This window comes from Corvus brachyrhynchos, unplaced genomic scaffold, assembly GCF_000691975.1.
Source record: "Corvus brachyrhynchos isolate BGI_N302 unplaced genomic scaffold, ASM69197v1 scaffold115, whole genome shotgun sequence".
Taxonomy (NCBI): domain Eukaryota; kingdom Metazoa; phylum Chordata; class Aves; order Passeriformes; family Corvidae; genus Corvus; species Corvus brachyrhynchos.
This window is the reverse complement of record NW_008239553.1, coordinates 22,077,434-22,097,035: the sequence shown is the minus strand read 5'-3', so window position 1 is coordinate 22,097,035 and position 19,602 is coordinate 22,077,434. Positions and strand designations below refer to the sequence as shown.

The 19,602-nt window shown below is 39.1% G+C and overlaps 1 protein-coding gene across 2 annotated transcripts in view; it reads right to left on the bottom strand.

Moving 5' to 3' along the window:
• Positions 1 to 19,602, bottom strand: part of MIPOL1 (mirror-image polydactyly 1) — a 163,533-nt gene that overhangs the window by 133,390 nt on the left and 10,541 nt on the right. For both annotated transcript variants that reach the window (XM_017742236.1, XM_008639590.2), the window contains 3 exons: positions 4,992 to 5,175; positions 1,926 to 2,061; positions 842 to 947 (listed from right to left, as the gene is read on the bottom strand). In XM_017742236.1, the coding sequence (XP_017597725.1) occupies positions 842 to 947; positions 1,926 to 2,061; positions 4,992 to 5,175 (426 nt within the window). The remainder of the gene's footprint in view (positions 1 to 841; positions 948 to 1,925; positions 2,062 to 4,991; positions 5,176 to 19,602) is intronic.

Here is a 19,602-nt window from a genome sequence, read left to right as displayed (position 1 = left end):
TGATCTATGAGGAAACAATTTTACCAAGCTTACACTCTCTTTCTGAACAAATGCTACAATGAATTTATAAAAGCACTCCCATTAAATTTTTTAAACATCTCCATGAAAACCTTATTTTTCATCTAGTGGCTACACTGTATACACAGTCACTTTTCAATAATAAGAATGCTCAGCTTCATTACATTAGCAGGTTCCACAAGCACAGCATACGAACTGTCTCCATGCTTGTATGTCTATCTAAAGAACAATTAATAACAAATATAAGCACACATTCACTTTCAGCTATAAACTTAAAAACCTTTCCTTCTGAGAATTCATACACACTTCATTCACTGGATATACGCCAACATCCGACAAAAATTCATTTTAACTACCAAAAGAGCAGATTTTTCAAGAACATTGCGGGTCTCTAGTCGAGGTGAATGTGAGACTATCTCCAAACACGGGGAGGGGGTAGTATTGCTCTGAACCAGCTAAAACAATAAGTGCTATTTGAACTGCTGGTTGAAAGGTAGAGGCACTGGTAATCATTATTTCCCCTTGTTTGTTCAGGACCTTCCAACAAAACAAACAACCTTTTTGTGATTGGATTGACATGGTGTTAACAATGCATTTAATGCCCAAATCAGTATGAATACAGGTAAAGCTCCTACTAATACCAGTACCAGGATGTTAAAGCCATCTATTTTCTAAGCAACTCTAAACAACCACACATAAAAAAAAAAAGTCAAATCTTCCCTCCTTTAGCAAATAAAGCTAACATTCACTAGGCCACGTCATATAGCAACCACGGGTACTGTATGAGCCATACAGCCATCTGTTAAATGCTTGCCTACTGTACCTGCAATCTTTTCTGCAATCTTAGCTTCTGTAGCTCTGTCTTGCAATTCTAAGTCCAGTTTCATTGTCTTCAGCTCCTTGTCCTTTTCAGCCAGCTTATCTTGAAGCTGAATTGAACAAACGGACAGTAAGATTCTTATCTGGCTGAAACTGTCAACCAGTTATTTCAACCACAATAAAATTGTAAATAACAATTTCTTACCCCCAAAATACAAACACTAAGCATTACAGCAGAAGTTCAAATTATTGTATTTATTTGTTTAAAGAACAAATGTTACTAATATATTTTTTAACATCTGGCCTATCTTGCTCTGTGAGACAAGTAGCAATGCACATGCCACTGTTTTTATTTGGGATTCTCTTCCTCAGGTATCGCCAGCTGTAGTCCTTCTTGCTAAGGAAGTTTAGAATTGCATGTAATATAATGCAGGTGGTGTCTGCATGAATAGCCTGTTTCCTACCAAGATACTGACATCACAGTTGGAAAAGACTGGTGTAAATGCATTTTTCATGTTCTTCAACAGATAGATTGATATTTCACATCTTCAGGCCTTTCTTTTAAATGGGTATTCACTAAATCTTTTCTTGGACAGATATCTGAGCTTGAATATTCAATGACACTTCATGGAAAGACTAGAGACTGTTAGGTTGTTTAGGCATATGCCACCATAGCTAACACTAGAAGAAATGCAGTGTTCAAAGAGAATGGAATTTTCTCCCCTTCAATAAAGCAGAGCTATCAGGGCGCATTAATTATCTAGGCCACATGTACAGAAGCATCAGAACAATGAGCTCTAGATGCTGTTCATGAAATCCTGGTCTAGTCTTTGGTCTTCACTGGTTTTCATCCAGGGTGTAAGAATCTATGTCATTGATTTAAAAAATCAGAGGGTAGCTTGGAGGGGTTTTATTTTAATTCCAGAGAAATAGTTGTTAAGCGGATACTAAGAATCCAAAATGACAGGAAGCTAGTGATTGGTGCACTAAAATAAATAACAAAACTAAATCAGGCACAGTTTAAAATGAATGTTTTGCAAGGGAATTATAAAAAAGCAAATACTGTGATCTGAATATCTCAATTGTACCTTTTTATTTTTGGCCCTCAGAGTGTCCAATTCTTTTAAAAGGAATGCAGTTTCTGTTTTCCCACCTAAATCTTCAGCACCATTCCATGAGGGTATAAATTCAGGGAGTGTCCTGTTACCCTTTCCTTCTATAGTGCTGTATTTAGGAAGGTGGGGGGGGAAAAAAAAAAAAGAAAAATAATTAAAAAAACCAGTTGTTATTCCACCCCTCTGAAACAAAATGCACAGAAATAAATTATCAAAACTTGCTAACAAATTTGTTAACCACTGCAAATGTATTAAATAGCCAGAAAAATGGATACCCTTCTACCACTTCTTAAAGTTGTAATTCTGAAAAGAAGCTGTAAATCTGGAATAGTAAATAAATATTCTACACTACTAAGGCAAAAACCAGATGAATATAAACTGGCTATGAAGCCTATAAACAGCAAATGCTTAAGGAAAGCAAATATTAAAAACCATTGCTTAACACAGAGCAACAAAGTAAGAAAACATTTGGGGATCAAAGTGATGCTCAGGTTAAAGCAAACCAAATTTTTTTGTAGGATGATTCCATAGGATGTGATATAAGAATATCCATAAAAAAACCTAGAAGTTCATCTTGAAGAAATCTGTAAAATGGTGGTATGATTCTAAATATTATAACTGACAACAGGAATTCCATACTGCATCCCACTTGGAGTTTTAAAATAACTTATGAGCCATAGACAAGGAAAAATAAGACAAGATTCAATGGCCAGAAAAATTCTGTCTCAAAGTAAGACTTTCATAAAACTCCTTGGATATCCATTGATACTCACAGATCACTCAGATCTCACTTGTAACATGGCAGCAAAATCAGTAAATAAATGGATTAGAAGGGGAACTAGCAAATATTTTTAACATTTGCTTTCCTTAAGCATTTTCTGGTTAGAGTCTTCATAGCCATTATGTCATAAGGAGTAACCACAGAAAAGCTGTATGTTCTGAACTCCTGTTTTCACTGTAGACATTTCTTTATGTGTAATTCACATTCTAGAAAGAAAAAGAAAGCTATTGCTCCAAAGAGTCATTCTCTTAGGTAGACAGTTGTCTGTACTCAGCCACCTCTTTTTCACCTGTTTCCATTGGATTTATTTCCTCTGTGTTTCTTTAAGAAGGAAGTTAAGATCTGTATTCTGCAGCCAAACTGTGCAACCTAAAGCCCATTAAACACAGCATGGAGATTAAAATCAAGAAAGCACTACTAAGTGTTATTACACTACATATGGGAGAAAGAGAGCTTAAACTGCTTGTCTTCCCTTCCAAGATCCTCCAGTTCCTATTTAAGCTTTGCTGTGTCTAGCACATTTCATTTAATATTGCTTCAGGCTGCAAGTGATAGATGCATCTAGGTACTCTTGCCCAGATATGACAAAACTCAAACGTTTCTTGTGCGTTTTCCATCTTCAAGAGATGCTCCCATTAACAAGTTTGAATATAACTCATCATCATCTTAAACTGAAAGAGGGTAAGTTTAGATTAGATATTAGGAAGAAATTCTTTACTCAGAGAGTAGTCAGACACTGGAACAAGTTGTTGAGAGTTGTGGATGCTCCACTCCTGGAAGTGTTCAAGTGTTGGATGGGCCTGGTCTAGCAGAAGATGTGTCTCTGATCCTGGAAGAGGGGCTGGAACTAGATGATCTTTAAGGTCCCTTCCAACCCAAGCCACTCTATCATCATCTTTCAACCCCTCAAATGTTTTCTTCCTTTCTCCTTAAAATTAAAAATGACAAATCACATTGACAGTACAGCAAGACCATTACCTACAATGCAAATCACCACCTACTCAACATTTCCTGGGTTTTTCTACATCAAGAAATTTTATCATATGTTCTAATTACAATCTACTTGGGCAAAGACAGGTTTCAGCATATAGCTTTAGGATCCTACAGGTAATATACTTGTAGATGAGATGGTTCAACATGCTGACTGCTGTGGGAGGTTAATCTCAGTGTTCAAGACCAATCTGATTGTCAGTGGGAGTGGCACTGGTGAAAGGTAAGAGGAACAATTTTTGGCTGACTGTGTACTGGGCTGTACCTATGCACTCTGGATTATACTTGGCTTTTAGGGCAGGATGCATTGCCCTTAATGGCATTATCTCAGTCACTAATGCAGAAAGGCAACAAGGAAAATGATGAAGTGTTAAGGATTGCGTTTGGCCCAAAAAGTCACTGTTAGATCATAATAAAGATAACAAAACCAGGTGTAGAATCTGCGAGACAGGTGAGGAATTAGAGTATTTTTCAAAAGTATATAATAGGGCTTTGCAGCCTTGATCCCATTTGCAAAAACAACTCTGACACTCTCAGTTAAAACTTCATCTTCAGAATGCCTAAGTCACTCAAAACTGGTAGCATGTTCCCTAACTACTTGACAAGTCAAAGGTATAACTAGTCAGCTAGTTATACCTTTGTACACTGTGTCATATATAGAATCAGAGTATGTATTTCTTAAGGCTGCTCTAGAGGGCCATTGCAGAGTACAAACATTAATGACAAGAAATTACCAAAATTAATGACACAATAAAATCTTGAGAGTCTGTATTAAACTTTTCAACCATATTAGCCTGTCTTCAGATTCCTGTCACAGACTGCTACAAGGTATTACAGCTCCTCATCTTCACTCTTCCAACTTCATCTGGACTTCACCCTGCTTTATTCCTGCTTCCTACTCACTCATCACATTTCAGGTGCTTGTTGTGCAAAGCCACAGATACTACTAGACTTTCAAGATCTCTTTTAACTCTGTTCAGCATGCACTTTCAAAATTCTCTGTAGAGTTCACAATCATTGAAATACTCACAAGGTGTGATATAAACCATTGCAATGATCACATTTTCTATGAGTGCTAGAGAATACATAGGTGAAATGCTGCATTCCACAAGGGAAGAACGGCAGATATGGTGAGTCTAAGTACAAAGCTGACTTACTAATTCTCATGTGCGAAGCAAACTTCCTTATATTTATTCAAAAATCCATATGTATACTGTCAATAATTTGAATCTAGAAAAACTATATATAGGGATATTTCTTGGATTTACCTTGATTCTTCAGAACCAGAATTAAAGTCACTTAGGGCTCCTCTTTGACTGGTTACTTGCAAGTCTGAAAGTTTCAGTGCTTCAGTTTCTGCCTGGATAAAAACTTCTGTGGGTTTTTGCGAATTCTTATAAAACTGAAGTTCAACACCAAAGTCTTCTTTTTTGTGATCCAAGATGTGTATTTCTAATCGGGAAGAGAAGCAAACACATTTTCTCATTTGGCAAATGAAGCACAAACTTGAGATTTCTCATTTGAAAATGGCTTGTTATAAGCATTTAATATTGTAGTAGACAGGAACAAGCAATTTAGTTTCAGATTCACAATTTCTTCATCCCTTCACTAAGGAGTGAGACCTGTGTTACCTACAGCATGGATATAAGAATTACAAACCATTTACTGGATTTTTCTCAGGGAAACATGAAAAATTCATCATCATTTCCTAATTCCCCTTCCCCCTTAAATGACTGATTAAAATAATGCTGACTGTAGAAAATTATTTACTTCTTACAAAATTCATCTGTACTATAGTGAGGTAGGATGAATTTCTGCTCTACAGAGGGAAATTTTCAGGTTATAACTAGACTCTTATAATGAGGTCTCTTTCAAGTCCATTTTGGCTACAAAAGGAGTATCATCAAGCTGTAATTAGCAACAACAAATTTAAAGCACCATTATTTATTCCTGGAGAGTGTGAGGTACAGGCTCATACAACTAAAGAACTTGAAGAATGGAAAGCAGAAATTGTGCCAAAGGGAAAAATTATCTGATTAAAATGTTGAGTGTGGTAGATAGTTCTCTTAAGCTTGGCTACTAGATATTTTTAGGACATATTTCTGATATCAAGGCATTTAAATGAAAGAAAGATCCACATACCACAAATGCTCTTTCATAAAGTAAGAACAAGTAAGTTTTAATTATAGAATTATATTAAAAAATGAGAAGGAAGCAGCCTAAAAACACTGGAAATGGAAAAAAGGTGCATATATTCTTCATTCTTTCATTTAGATTAGTAGAGAACAAACACTGGAGCCTTTGCTTATTTAATAAAGTTAGTATTTCCAAATATTTTGGTTAAAATATAGGGCATATATTCTTTGATCCATCTTACAACATCCTCAAAAATAATAAGAAACTGTCTATATAGTTGACATCAAGTAGAAATAGACCAAAAATACAAATAAATCAGTATCTAGGTGTTATCCTGCATGTAAACATACAAGCACAGTTTCCCAAAAAATACTGAAAACTGTCTCTAAAGTGTGTTGCAATAGATTCTTCTTGCCTTAAATGAGGAAAGACACAGCCAATGCCACAGGAAGCAGCCCAAGGGCTCCAAGAGATGACGTAGGAATTGGCTGAAGTCAGTTTAACAACTTCCGATACGAAGCTACGTGCTACCACCTCCAGGAAAAAGTTATTGGTACCCACTGCTCGCCTGTATTCTCTGCATCCACTTCAGCACAAACTTATTTGAATCCACTCTAACTATTCCTGCAAACTATAATCACTGATCTTTGTACTAGAGAAACAACAGTCAACAGAGTATCAGAATCATTGTTTTTGAGCATGTGGGGACCATTACCATAAAATATTTGTCAATAAGTATTGACAAATACTTGATTGAAGTATGTTCTTCACATCATTTCACAGCTAGTGCAGAAATTGAACACAAGGCCACAGCCACCTGGATTCTTTGAACAAATGCACACTGTTTCCACTGGCTTGAAATCCTGCAGATTTTTGAGCAGAGATTTCCTCTGAAGTGCTGCTACATCTAAAAACTGGATTTGATCTCTTACTCCTCCTTACAGTAAGAAGCAAGGATCTCTAAAGAAACATATATTTAAAAAAATAACCAAGTATACTCTAAGAACCTGACTCAGTTTGGGAGTGACAACACATTAGGGCAAAATTTGGAATCCTCTCCAGTTAGTACTATCTGAAAACTAACCTAGTCTGAATTTCCATACTTGAAAAGCATTTCATAGTGAGTTATGTTTCCCATTTGATTTATATTACAAAGAACTTCCTATGAAGTGTCCTGTTCACTTCTCCTATATCAGATGCAGTGTCTGTATAAATGTACTTGCAAATTATGCTGTCACACGCTGCAGGGGAAGTGCAGTGCTTCACTTGCCGTAACAACTTTTCCTCCTCTTCCTCTCTAGGGCATCCACTTAATATATAAGCCATATATATGTGAAGTGCCTCAGTATTTCCAAATATTTTGGATAAAATATAGGGCATATATTCTTTGATCCATCTTACAACATCCTCAAAAATAATAAGAAACTGTCTATATAGTTGTCTGTCTATATAGAAAGTGTGTCACATTCTGTGAAAGAATTCAAGCACAATGTATATTTGTTGAAATAACCAGTGATGGTATTGCCAGGAACTTTTGTTCCTTGTTTAGCACAACAGTATTCTACTTTGGCCCTATCAAATTTGGAGAAGAAAAATCTCACTCCAGAGTGCTAAAAAGTTTAGATGACATTTTAGGCTGCTTCTATTCCCTTAGCGTGAGAGTATGCTTTTCTTCTTTTCACAGATCCTGTTTTGTTAATTTGCTCCTTTCACTCCAGGGCTTTAAGAAGAGACCACAGAAGAGTCACTGCAGTTGGCAGAGACCACTGGAGATCACTGGAGATCACCTTGCTGGCACCTCAATCATTTGTACCATGAAGTTGTCATCAGTAGACTCCAGCAACTTCCTAGATCCCTTGTGCCCTGCTGCTGTCCTTCCTGCAGATCGTTAACATCATTGTAGTCCCCCATGAGAACCAGCACCTTTGAACATGAGAGTTCTTCCTGTTCTCTGAAGAAGGCCTCATCTACTTCACTCAATCCTCCTCCATGCCCCTCCCTCTTAGAAGGAGGATCAAGGCAAACACCCCTTGGGTTCCCATGCCCTCGATCATCACACCCAGAGCCGTACAGTCACATGCAAGACTTTCCAGGTCACCCCAACAGTATCACCAATGCCTAAGAAGAGCAGCAGGGAGTAAGAGGGTCAGATGAACATCGGCAGGCTTTCTATAACATTCTGAATATGAGCTCCCAACAAGAAGCAAGGGTCAGGCAGATGTTTATTTTTAAAACTAGAAGTGAACATGACTGCATGATGAGGTAAATAACTGCATTAGCAGCTACACTTCTGCTAAACCCTGAGGCCATGTCAGGATATGTGTTTTGAACTGTAAATTACTGCAGCTAAAGAAAAAAGAGAATTTAGACTAGTACTAGAACTGTGCTGGCATTTATTAAAGCTAATTCTGCTTCTTTAGACAACATACATTTGCAGCACACCTTTTCATCCAGATTCAATTCCCTTAAGCACATGGGTAGGACTAAGTAGCACCACAGGAAGGCTGTAAGTGGCGTTCTTGGAAACATTAGGTGAAACACAGAGGATCTGTTTTTTCTCCACTGGCTTTGTAAGAGAGAAGATAATGGCAGCCTCTTCCACTCAAAACTGAAAGCACTATGCCCTAAGTGCATTAAGGTGAGAGATTTTTACTCATTTAATAAAGCTGTAATGGTTTTTTTTGACCAACATGGGAAATTTGTCAGTAGAATGCTTTGGGGAAGACATTTTGAACACTGCCAGATCAATGGACATATGATTAATTTTATTTTTAAAACCACTTTATTCTTCATATAGCCCATGACCCCCACTTGAAATAATTTAGGCCTTGGTACATGGTAGCTTGTCTTGTTGCTAAACGAAGTGGCAATTTTAATCAATGCACTTCAGTGCTTTTCCTCATGCCTCCTGCAAACCGTATTGTGCACTAATTACCAATGCTGCAGACACACACTGGGGAGTAAGTAGCATTTGCAATAATCAGGCTGCACAGGGAACATCAGAGAAAGGGTAAAACAGCCTTGCAGGCTTTGAAAAAAATTATGTAGATTTCATTAAGTAGTATCACCACCTCAGACTCTGGTTCTTGAGTATACTAAACAACATTTTTTCCATATAAAATAGAACAAGTCCAGTAGCCCAGATTAATATTTCACTATAGGGAGAAGCTGAACAGCTGATCTTCTGTATGTATTTATCTTGAATGAATAGCTTGTTCACATTGCGGGAAAGAAAAGCAAATGTTAAGAAGAAGGAATATAAAGACACTAGAATTAAATCTGGGAATTGATTGTGAGGGACGTAAAGGGAAGATAATGCTGTCATGGCTTGAAACAGTAAAGGCAGAACAGAATTCAATGTTGTTAAGCTGGGAGTGGTTAAAAAGTCAAGTAAAAACAGTGAACACATCAAACTGTGCAGGCACCTACTATTCCTCATAGCTTCTTCTAAGAAGTGGAAGATAGATAGCAAGAGTCAGGGAAAGCACAGCATTAGAGAATCCTGTACCAACGGTGAGAAATGCACAGAAGGTGCAGATTCAACTGGAGGACTAAAGAGGCAATAGCTTCCTTTATTATACCACTCAGATATTCAGCAGTCCCATCATCCAGCAGAAGTTGGGTGGACACCCCCTTCCCCCTGTCTATAGTCTTTCAGCACCCTACTAAAATGCACTGATCAGCTCAGAGGTTTGCAGGCAATCTCCACAGAATAAGAGTAAGGCAAAACAAACAAAACCCAATGGAACATGCACATAGCACCTCAAAATACAGGATTGGCTACAGATCTGGTTGCAGATGAGTATGGGGACACTAGAAGCCCCAAGGGTGCCAAATCAGCTTCAAGTGTAATAGTACTTATAGCTTGTTACCTATAGCTCACCAGTATTTGTTTTAAGCTGGTCTGTGGCACATAGTATGTTCTCATCTGTCTGCAAAAGCTGCATGAGTGAACCCCTAGAGGGATGGCAGTAAGAGGCATAATAGGAAAAAGAGCAAAAGCAGAAAGGAAGAGAATGAGCCATATACACCCCAGGAGCAGGAGCAAAGCTGACTGCAAATTCAGTAGCTATGACACTGTGACACTGTCAGATTAAAAACATTTGAAAAAATGTAAAACAAAACATTGTGCTGTATTTGAGGAAGTGCAACATCAATCACTAAAAGCCTCCAGAATTCCTCCTGTTAATCATAGAATCACAGAATGTTTTGAGTTGGAAGAGACCCTAAAGCTCACCTAGTTACAACTTCCCTGCCATGGCCAGGGAGGCCACCCGTGATATCATACTGCCCAGGGCCCCATCCAGCCTGGTTGAATACTTCCTAGGACAGGCCATTCCTAAGTTCTCTACACAACCTGTTTCAGTGCCTCACCACTCTGTGGGTAAAGAATTTCTTCCTAATATCTAACCTAAATCTCTCCTCTTTTAGCTTGGCACTGTTCCCCCTTGTCCTATCACTATCTGCCTGTGCAAAAGGTTGCTCTCCCTCTTTTCTTTATAAGCCCCCTTCAAGTACAGGAAGGTTGCATTGAGGTCTTCCCAGAGCCCTCTCTTCTCAAGGCTGAAAAACTCCAGCTCTCTCAGCCTGTCCTCACAGGAGTGGTCCACCAGCCTTCTGATCATCTTCCTGGCCTGGTCTGGATTTGCTGCAACAGGCCCACACTTTTCTTGTGCTGGGGCCCCCAGACTGGATGCAGTACCTCACATGGGGTCTCACAAGGGCAGAGTGGAAAGGTACAATAACTGTCCTCAACCTGCTTGCCACATTTCTTCCAATGCAGCCCAGGATGCTGTTGGCTGTCTGGGCTGCAACCATGTATTTTTTCTTCCCAGTCTAAACAACAACACAGCTTCAATGTCTGTGGGGGTTTTCTGTGTTTGTACAATACCAAAAATTTGGAATTTCAAACAAGAGGGAATATTCATTATCCAACAAAACTATCTACGCAAAGAGCCACCTTGGCCCTATACCAAACTAACCTGTTCCCCCTGGAATAATAGGACACAGTTCCTATGGCTGAAAAAAACCTTGATCTTGCCGCACTACAAATCACACATCTACCACACTTGCTGCAGTAACTATGCATGTAAAAGCATTACTTTAGAACTTGACCTTCATTTTCACTAGACTAATTGCTGTTCTTTATTATTGACTTTCAAATTATCAAAATTTTTTCCTACATTAATAATACTAAAAACTTAACCTGATGGCCACTGACTTCTCAAGATATGCAAATGAAATTAGTACTATGGCCGAATTTTCCTTTTTGAGCTGAAAATGATGAGTCAACCATTTTGTCAAAAGACAAACATTCATTCACTCAGCTATTTAACTACTAGAACTTCTCCCAAACAGAATGACTGTGCAAGACTCAGACTGCTCAACAGTTTACCCTTTACTGAATGATTAAAAGGCATAAATCCTGAAAATGAGTGGGAACAAAAATTATAGGCTTTTACAGGCATAAATATGCAAAGAAAGAAAATGAGTCTGGTGGAAGAAATCTGATCCTATTGTCTGGCATTAGGATCAAGAGTTGGTTTAGGTCTTATGCATTATCAGAATGCCTGTATTTTCCTTTTTCATTCATATTTGAGCTAACACAGATGCAATATACAACATGATTTACATGCATATGTCAAAAGGTGTTCATTACTTTTGACCCATTTCCTCACTGTTTTATCTTTCCCATGATCTACAAATAATTTTTCAGAGTTAATCCTAAGAAAAGGTACTGTACATAATTTTCAAAAAGAAAGTAATCCCTGTTTCTGGAAAACAATTACAAAAAGTCAGTGCAAAAATGCAAGGTCTGTAATATATGCTTTCTCCAAAACAAACAACATGAAAAAGTGAAGTTTTATTGTCTTTGGACTTGCTACAGATTTACTTATGTTAGCAATTATTTAGGTTCCTTCGGTGCAGTGTAGTATACTGAGAACAAGTAATCTGCAACTAAGAGCAAATGGTTGTCCCTTCATGATGCACTTTTTCTAACGTTTAAAGAAAACTGAGCAAATTTCAAGATGATTATTCAGTAGGATTCTAAGATCTCACTAAATCACTTCTGTAGCATGGAAGAATGGCAGTCACAGGAACCTGATAACAAGGAAAGACTGAGCTCAGAGCAGTTTTGTAATACAAAACTAATTCCTTTTATTTCTCTGTGCTCTGCCCAGCCAAATACCACGTATTACCTGCCAAACCATTGGCAGTAACAAAGAGGAAATCACCACCTAGATGCATTGTACATTCAGTGCCCCAACGATACATGACCATGGGCTCTGCAGAGAGCATCATGGGTCAGCTCAGAAGAATGGGGACTATCGATTTACTTTAAGTAACTCTTACATATAAAGGTCCTGGATTTATCTCTGAGATAGGGTATCTCCTCTCACTTTAAGACACACAGGATGGATGTTCATTGAAATAAGCCTTGGAAAGAACATTTTTATGGAAACTCTCACAATTTTTTTAGGAGATGCATAAGTACTGTGATCGTCATTTTAAAGCCATTGTGACTAAGGCACAGAGTAATGAAGTAACTTTATTGAGGTCATTGAGCAAGCCATGTGTCCTGGTTCCAGCCAGGACAGGGTTAATTTTTGCAGTAGACAGGAAGGGGCATGTCCAGGACACAGTGGTTACTCTACAACAACTCACATCACTGCCAGGGGCAGGGGAAAGGGATGCTCTTCCAGGGAAGAAGGGCCCAGAAAATGTGTCAGAGGGAGCTGTCTGGTATTGCCTATTACGGGGGAAGGGGTGGTTGGGGATTGGGGGTGTGGTCTTTGTGCGAATCATTTCTTTTCTTATACCCTCTATCATCAGTATTGTTGCTGTTACTGTTCAGTTTCTTATCTCATTGCTGTTCTCAGTAAATTGCTCTTATCTCGACCCATGATCTTTGCTTTTCCTGCCTCAAATTGGAGGGGGGAGAGGGAGTGGCACATGGTTTTAATGGGAGAATTGACTGGAGAATACCATTCCTAAACCAAGACAGCCATAATTGGTGCCCAGTGTGAGGCATGAAGGGTTGAGATACAACAGATCTGCCCAGAGCGGGCTGGAAACAAATTTGATTTGTTGTATTAGGTCCAGAGCCAGTGGTCACCATGTTGCTGGGGCTGTTCAAATGGCTGTGTATATATAACTGTGCATATGTTCCCATATGTGGTCCTCATGATGATCTTTTTCAGAGCACGGAGAGGAATCAGGATTGCTTTGTTGCTGTGCTATGGGGTATCAGTTCATGACATGGTAAGATAAAGGGCAATGAGGGTAATTTGGGATGTGTATTCAGCATTGCTCTCCTATCCTTACTCAGGCACTAGCTCTGGGAGTCCATTAACAATCAAACCCAGTCTGTGGGAAGAACAGGGGGGATGACTTTCCCCAGCTTTTCACCTCCTTTTTCTCCTTCAGACCTGTTAAAACAGCTTTTGAGAATTAAGAATTCCTGCTGGATGGCTGGATGTTAAGGAAAGCATGTTCTGGTTGCTAAGTCTGCCGTATCTCCTCAGTGCAGTCTACACCATGTTTAGAGTCAGGACAGAGATTTCTAGGGAGGTCATTCAGAGATCTGCCCTGAGGGTGGATACTCATGAGTGGCATAGAATGTGGGAGAGAATGGGGCAGTTTCGGGGAAAATTCTATGCTCCAATAGTTTGGCAGTTCAACCCTGAACAAACAGAGGACCCTGTTTAAAGTGACAGAATATTTGCAAGGAGAATGCTGTGGCAACTCCAGACAGGAACGATTTATTGCAGTGTGCTGGGCCTGGCTACTCGTTACTGGACACAGTTCAATACTAGACAGCACCTTCCAGGGGAGGAGCAGGAAAGCAGACCTACAGGCACTGTGGCAGCTGAACCAGGGGAACAACCCATTCCAGTAGCAGTAGCCCCTATACAGAAGAAATTCAAGATCGAATCAGTTCGTTTAATGAGGGATGAAGAGGCAGCAGGGCCCGAAGAACAGGAGGAAGAGGGAGGGCCAGAGATAACCACCTGATCCCTATCTCTGGCTGAGCTGCGAGATATGCAAAAGATTTCAGCTACCAGTCATGTGAGCCCCATGTGACCTAGATGCTCCAATGCTGGGATATCAGGGCCCATGATACGAAACTAGATAGTAGTGAAACCAAGCAGCTGGGATCCCTGCCCTGCGTTGTGGGCATTGGCAAGGGGATTGGGAAAAGGACAGAAACTCAGCCTCTGGAGGCAACTCCTGTCAAGTGTGAGGGAAAGGTATTCTCTCAAGGATGATCTAGTAGCATGTCCAAGCAGGTGGAATGCCACGGAGAAAGGTATCCAGTACCTGAGAGAATTAGCTGAGCTGGAGGTGATCTACAGGGATTCAAATAATGAGCAGTTCCCTGTAGATCCTGATGAGGTCCAGTGTACACAATCCAAGTGGTAGAAGTTTGTACAGAGTGCGCCATCATCGTACGCCAACTCACTGGCATTGATGTCAATAAAACAAGAACAAACAGTGCTTCAGGTGACTACCTGACTCTCCAACCTGAAGATCATCTCTTTTCCTCCCTACTGACTTGTGTCATGGCTGTGGAAAGACTGTCCAAGACTGTGGCCACATTCAAGACTTGAGTAAGCTAGAGAGGAAACATTCCATGCCCCACCAGTATGGACCAGAGTCTGCTACAGGGAGCAAGCACTTCTGCTGCTTGAGAGACAGGGTACACAGCACAAGGCTACCTGTGGTTTTATCTGCATGACCATGGAGAGGACAAGAGGAAGTAGGATGAAAAACCCACTTCTGCCCTAGCAGCACAGATATGTGAGTTGAGAGGAAGAACAACCACCATAGGAAATTCTTCAAGGATAAATGCCACTCCAGTTCTGGTGGGCAAGTCCTCAGATAGAATAGACAGGCTGATGTTACTTCTGATTCTCTTGAAGGGACCTCAAGTTTGTATTTACAAGAAGTGAGCAACAAGTACTTTGATCAGAACTAGAGGGGCCCTGCCACGTGGAGGAAAGGGACAATTGGATCTACTGGACTGGGTGGATCCCATGACCTGGCACACCAGACCTACAAGAGTATAAGGCTTTTGTTGACACCAGCATACAATGTACTCTGATGCCACCAAGATATGTAGGAGCAGAATCTAATCCTATCTCTGGGTGACAGGCATCCCAACAGCTGACTGTACCAGAAGCTGAAGTGAGCCTGACTGGGAACAAATGGCAAACACACATCCTTGTGACTGGCCCAGAGGCCCCATGCCTCCTTGGCATAGATTACCTCAGGAGAGGGTATTTCAAGGACCCAAAAGAGCATCATTGGGCTTTCGGGATAACTGCTGTGGAGACAGAAGAAATTAGACAGCTGAATACCTTTCCTGGTCTCTCAGAGGGCTCTGTTCTTTCCGTGTTAGCAGTCCTGAGTGGGCTTGAATAGGAAACCCCAATTGCCGGGGGATTTTGGAAACCATCACTAACTGGCCCAAAGGCAAAAAATTTGAATTTTCAGGTAGAAAATGTCCTGGTTCCAGCAAGGACAGGGTTAATTTTTGTAGTAGCCAGGAGGGGAGATGGCCAGGACACAGACATTATTCTATATCACCTCATGTCATGAAGACTCTCACTGGGAAGACGGAGTGCCTTCTGGTCCAGAAAATGTGTTGGAGGGAGCCATCCAGTATTGTCCACTACTGGGGGGGGAAGGATGGTCTGTTATTGGGTGTGGTGTTGTGCGTGTTTTTCTCCTGAATTGTTTCTTTTCCTATACCCTCTGTTGTTAGTATTTTTGCTGTTGCTGTTTGTTTTCTTATCTCATTGCTGTTCCCAGTAATTTACTTTTCTCTGAACCTGTGATCTTTACCTTTGTGGCTCTAGTTGGAGGGGGGAGGGAGAGCTGCACGTGGTTTTAGTCAGAGGACTAAACTGGAGAATACCACCTCTAAACCACGACACCATGACAGAAGGAAAAACTGCAGAAGTCAGAGGCGCTGGATCCACGCTGCATCTTGGAGCCTGTGCTACCTCACTGATGGCCCTTCCTGCTCTTTTCTCCTGCTCAGAGATGTCAAATTCTTCTCTTTTCTGTTGGAGAAGTTTTAGAAACTAATATCTACTGTACTTTAAGAAAAAAATACCACTTTTACTTAGGAACAGCAAACTAACATTTACACAATCAAAAAATTAAGATTAATTTTAAATAACTAAAATAGTATCCTTTGACACTTCTTTATGATGATAATTTTAATTCACATGACAGGTTAGGTTACAGTATTTGTATATTAGAAGACAGACATGCAATATAAAATATAAACAAACTTCCTGTAATTTCAATATTAGGCAGAATAAATGAAATAACCTTTTTTAAAATTATATTGAGTATCATACTAATGCAAAGAACTTTGAAACAAAACTGCTTTAGAAGTCAGTCAGGTGAACACAACAATGCAATTCAAATACTTGCTCTTTGGCTACAGCTAAGCATTTAAGTTGTCCAAAAAAACTGAACAAAGAGAACAACATAATCTTATTACAACTTTGTTGAGAGAGTTATCTGCAAATGCAATAAGAATAACCAAAGCTATATTATGCATTAATGTTTTTGCTTGCTCTATATCCCATAACACATAGAAAAAAAAAGAAGAGGCTTGAAAATATTTTGTCTGCTAAAATACAGACAAAACTCAGAAGTTTAATGGTTCATTTTTTTTTATTCCTTAAAGGAATCTAAAGAGAACAGTGAATTTTGTTTTAGCAATATAAGCTGGGGGACATCTGTGTTATTTTGAATACTTCAAAATAATACTTAGAGTATTCACCTGTACTTGTGTGGAACCCTGGCAACACCCTTCATAAAGAAATAAATTGAGAAGGCGATTAAGAACAGTTGGAGTTATTCTGGCAAAAGCAATTTTTTACAATTCTCTAAGGATTCTGATTATTTTAGTAATGATGTTTCCCTCGCCCATCTCTCTCACTAAGTCTTTTGTGCTCCTCTTTTGCATCTAAACAGCAATTGTGCACAAACTGTTGAATATTTAAAATAGAAAAATGCTACTCAGTCTTTAAAATATGTGGCCAATCATTATTTTGGTATTCACTGCAGTTAATCGTGATGCATTTATTAATGTGTAAATATCAGACATTTCCTTTGGCATTCCACTCTCCGTTTGCAATTCATTAACACATTGTTATTTTAAAATATTAGTATCTGGGAAGACACCAGATTTTCACTGGATTGGTCTCACATTTGAAAAAGCATTTTTATATTCTGAATGCATCAAAACAGCAGAATCTCCAGGCAGATACTAAGTGGGATTCACTGAAACACAATGTTAGTTCTAATGGATGGATGATTGTGTTTGGTCTTTTGAAACTTTGAAGTATAGGTAAGTCTTGATCACACAAATTAATAAATCCTAAAGCTGGAGTTAACAATAACCATTACACCCAAATTCTGCAGCTTAGCCCAGCCAATTTTTCAAAAGGTCAGGTTGTGAACTGGAGAAGATCAGGGAGGTCCACCGCATAGCTTTGTTGCCAGGCATCTCTCGTCTGGATTGTTGCAGGCATTTATTAGTATTCGTCAGCAGACTCAACAAAGCAAACAAGAAATTCAAGCACGAATAATAAAATGAAATGCTGCTATATAACCCTTTGTCATTCAGCAAATATGGGACTTTTTAGCTACATTGTTCCTAAACCTGGGTTACTACTTTAATTTTTCTCCACAGTGCTGACTGAATGAGTATGCATGTGTGTTAAATGCAGAGCTCCCTTAACAACTGCAGGACTGCCATTTAATCTGTTGGTAGATGGACCATTTCCTGTGGGAACTCTAGCTATGATTTCCAGATCCACCAAATAAATCTCAGATTAAGATTCCAAATGAAACCTGCCTTTGGCAGATAAAAAATGTCAAGATGGATATAAACAGTAAAATTATAAATTATCTAGGTGTTGCACGATGACTTGATGTGCATTTTTTGTTTACACTTTCCCTGATATCACAACTATACAAGGCATTCATCAAATGTCACACTTTCATAATACTGGAGGCATCATTAAAACTGTTTGGCTAAGGACCTTGAAGTGTTTAAGCAGTAGCTCAAAAGTATATTTGTGCAAAGTAGAAGAATAAATTTACATATCAGCAGCAGCTCATAAGGGATGGGTAAATATTCTGTTTATCTCTCATTGTAATTCAGGTTAGTTTAAATACAGGGTTTCAGGATATCATTACAGCCTATATGGAGTCATTACATAATTTCCAAACATAGTGTCTGCTGGAGTTTTACTAAGCATGCTGTGTTTATGTTTTCTAAACCAACTAAAAACAAAGTAAACCCTCCCACCCCATTTGTCTTTTGCTATTGTCATATCAGACAATTGCTTTTCACATATAACCCCTTCCATTATCTAAATCTTAATGATCCAGAACTCCCTTTTATCTAGGCAGGGTCATGTTTCCCAATGCCCATTAATTATAGTGAAAATTCTCTTATCCAAATGTACTCAACCTCCCCTACCACACACAAACAACTAAGGCTTTACTGAATTAACAGTTCTAAACAAAATCCCAAGAAACTACAGCTTTAGAAGTAAAGAAAAATATTGTAATTTTAAGTGTCCAACATAAAAGAAAGATCACTCTGCATAAAGTAGCCATAAGACAATTTGCCCACACACCCTTTACTCCAGTAATGGTCTGCTAATAATTTTTTTATATTTTTGCTCTGAACTTAGGCCTCATTCTAGATGTTCTAAAAATAGAAGTAATGAAGGTTTCTAAAGAAGAAAATAACCAAATTCCTCTTGCACTTGTGCAAGGTCTTCTAAAGCTCCTTCTGAAGCACTACTTAAAAATTACTGTGGTAGTAAGTGCTGTTCTCTCTGAAGTACATTTCAAGACATTCTGAAATTAGCTGCACTCATACTTTACACGATTAAGATTCAAAGAGCAATACTTCAAGGTATGCATTCTCCCCATCCTTAGTGCTTGCAGCACTCAGTGCAGATAAGGCACTACACGTTTTGAGCGTACCATAAAGGGTTGAACAAAACCATATTCACAATGCTGCAGTGAGTCAGGCAAATACTGGGTATCTAGCTGTGCTTCTGATGAGGAGTCTTTCTGCATGCAGTCTGGCTAAAAATGTGCCGTATTCTACTACTCAAAATGTACAAGGAAAGAAATGAGATGGAAAAAGGAGAGATGAGAATTTATATGCATGAAGAGGTAATTATATTTACAGGAAAGACCAAGCAGTATTTGGTGATTTTTCAGTTACCATTATCTCATTCTTATCTTCTAAGTTATGTCACACTATTCCTTCTTCTTCCATGGAAGATGTTTTCTTCATCTTCCACTCTTAGTGTGGCTCAACAGTTACTAGCCACTTTTCCTAGGTTTTACTCATGAAAGTTCATCCTCTCAGCCTCTTTTCAGCCTTTTACATCATTCAGAGAAACCTGCAACTACATTTGGCAGTTTGCAAGGGGATCTCTGACAGCACACAGTGAGTTTGATGCTGAAAGCACAGCACACATTGAAGACACTGATCAGTTGAGCCACATGGGTGTAGAGGATGCTGCCTCTCTGCATATCATGTAGCTTTTTCTGCATACAAACCACCCTTGCAATATCCAGGCCTTCTTTCTTTCCCAAGTAAACAGCACTTTGTTGCTAAAAGATGGTAGGAGAGGGAGACCAGGCTCACAGTATCTCCTGTTGAGGCATGTAAAAGAAGAAAAAGAC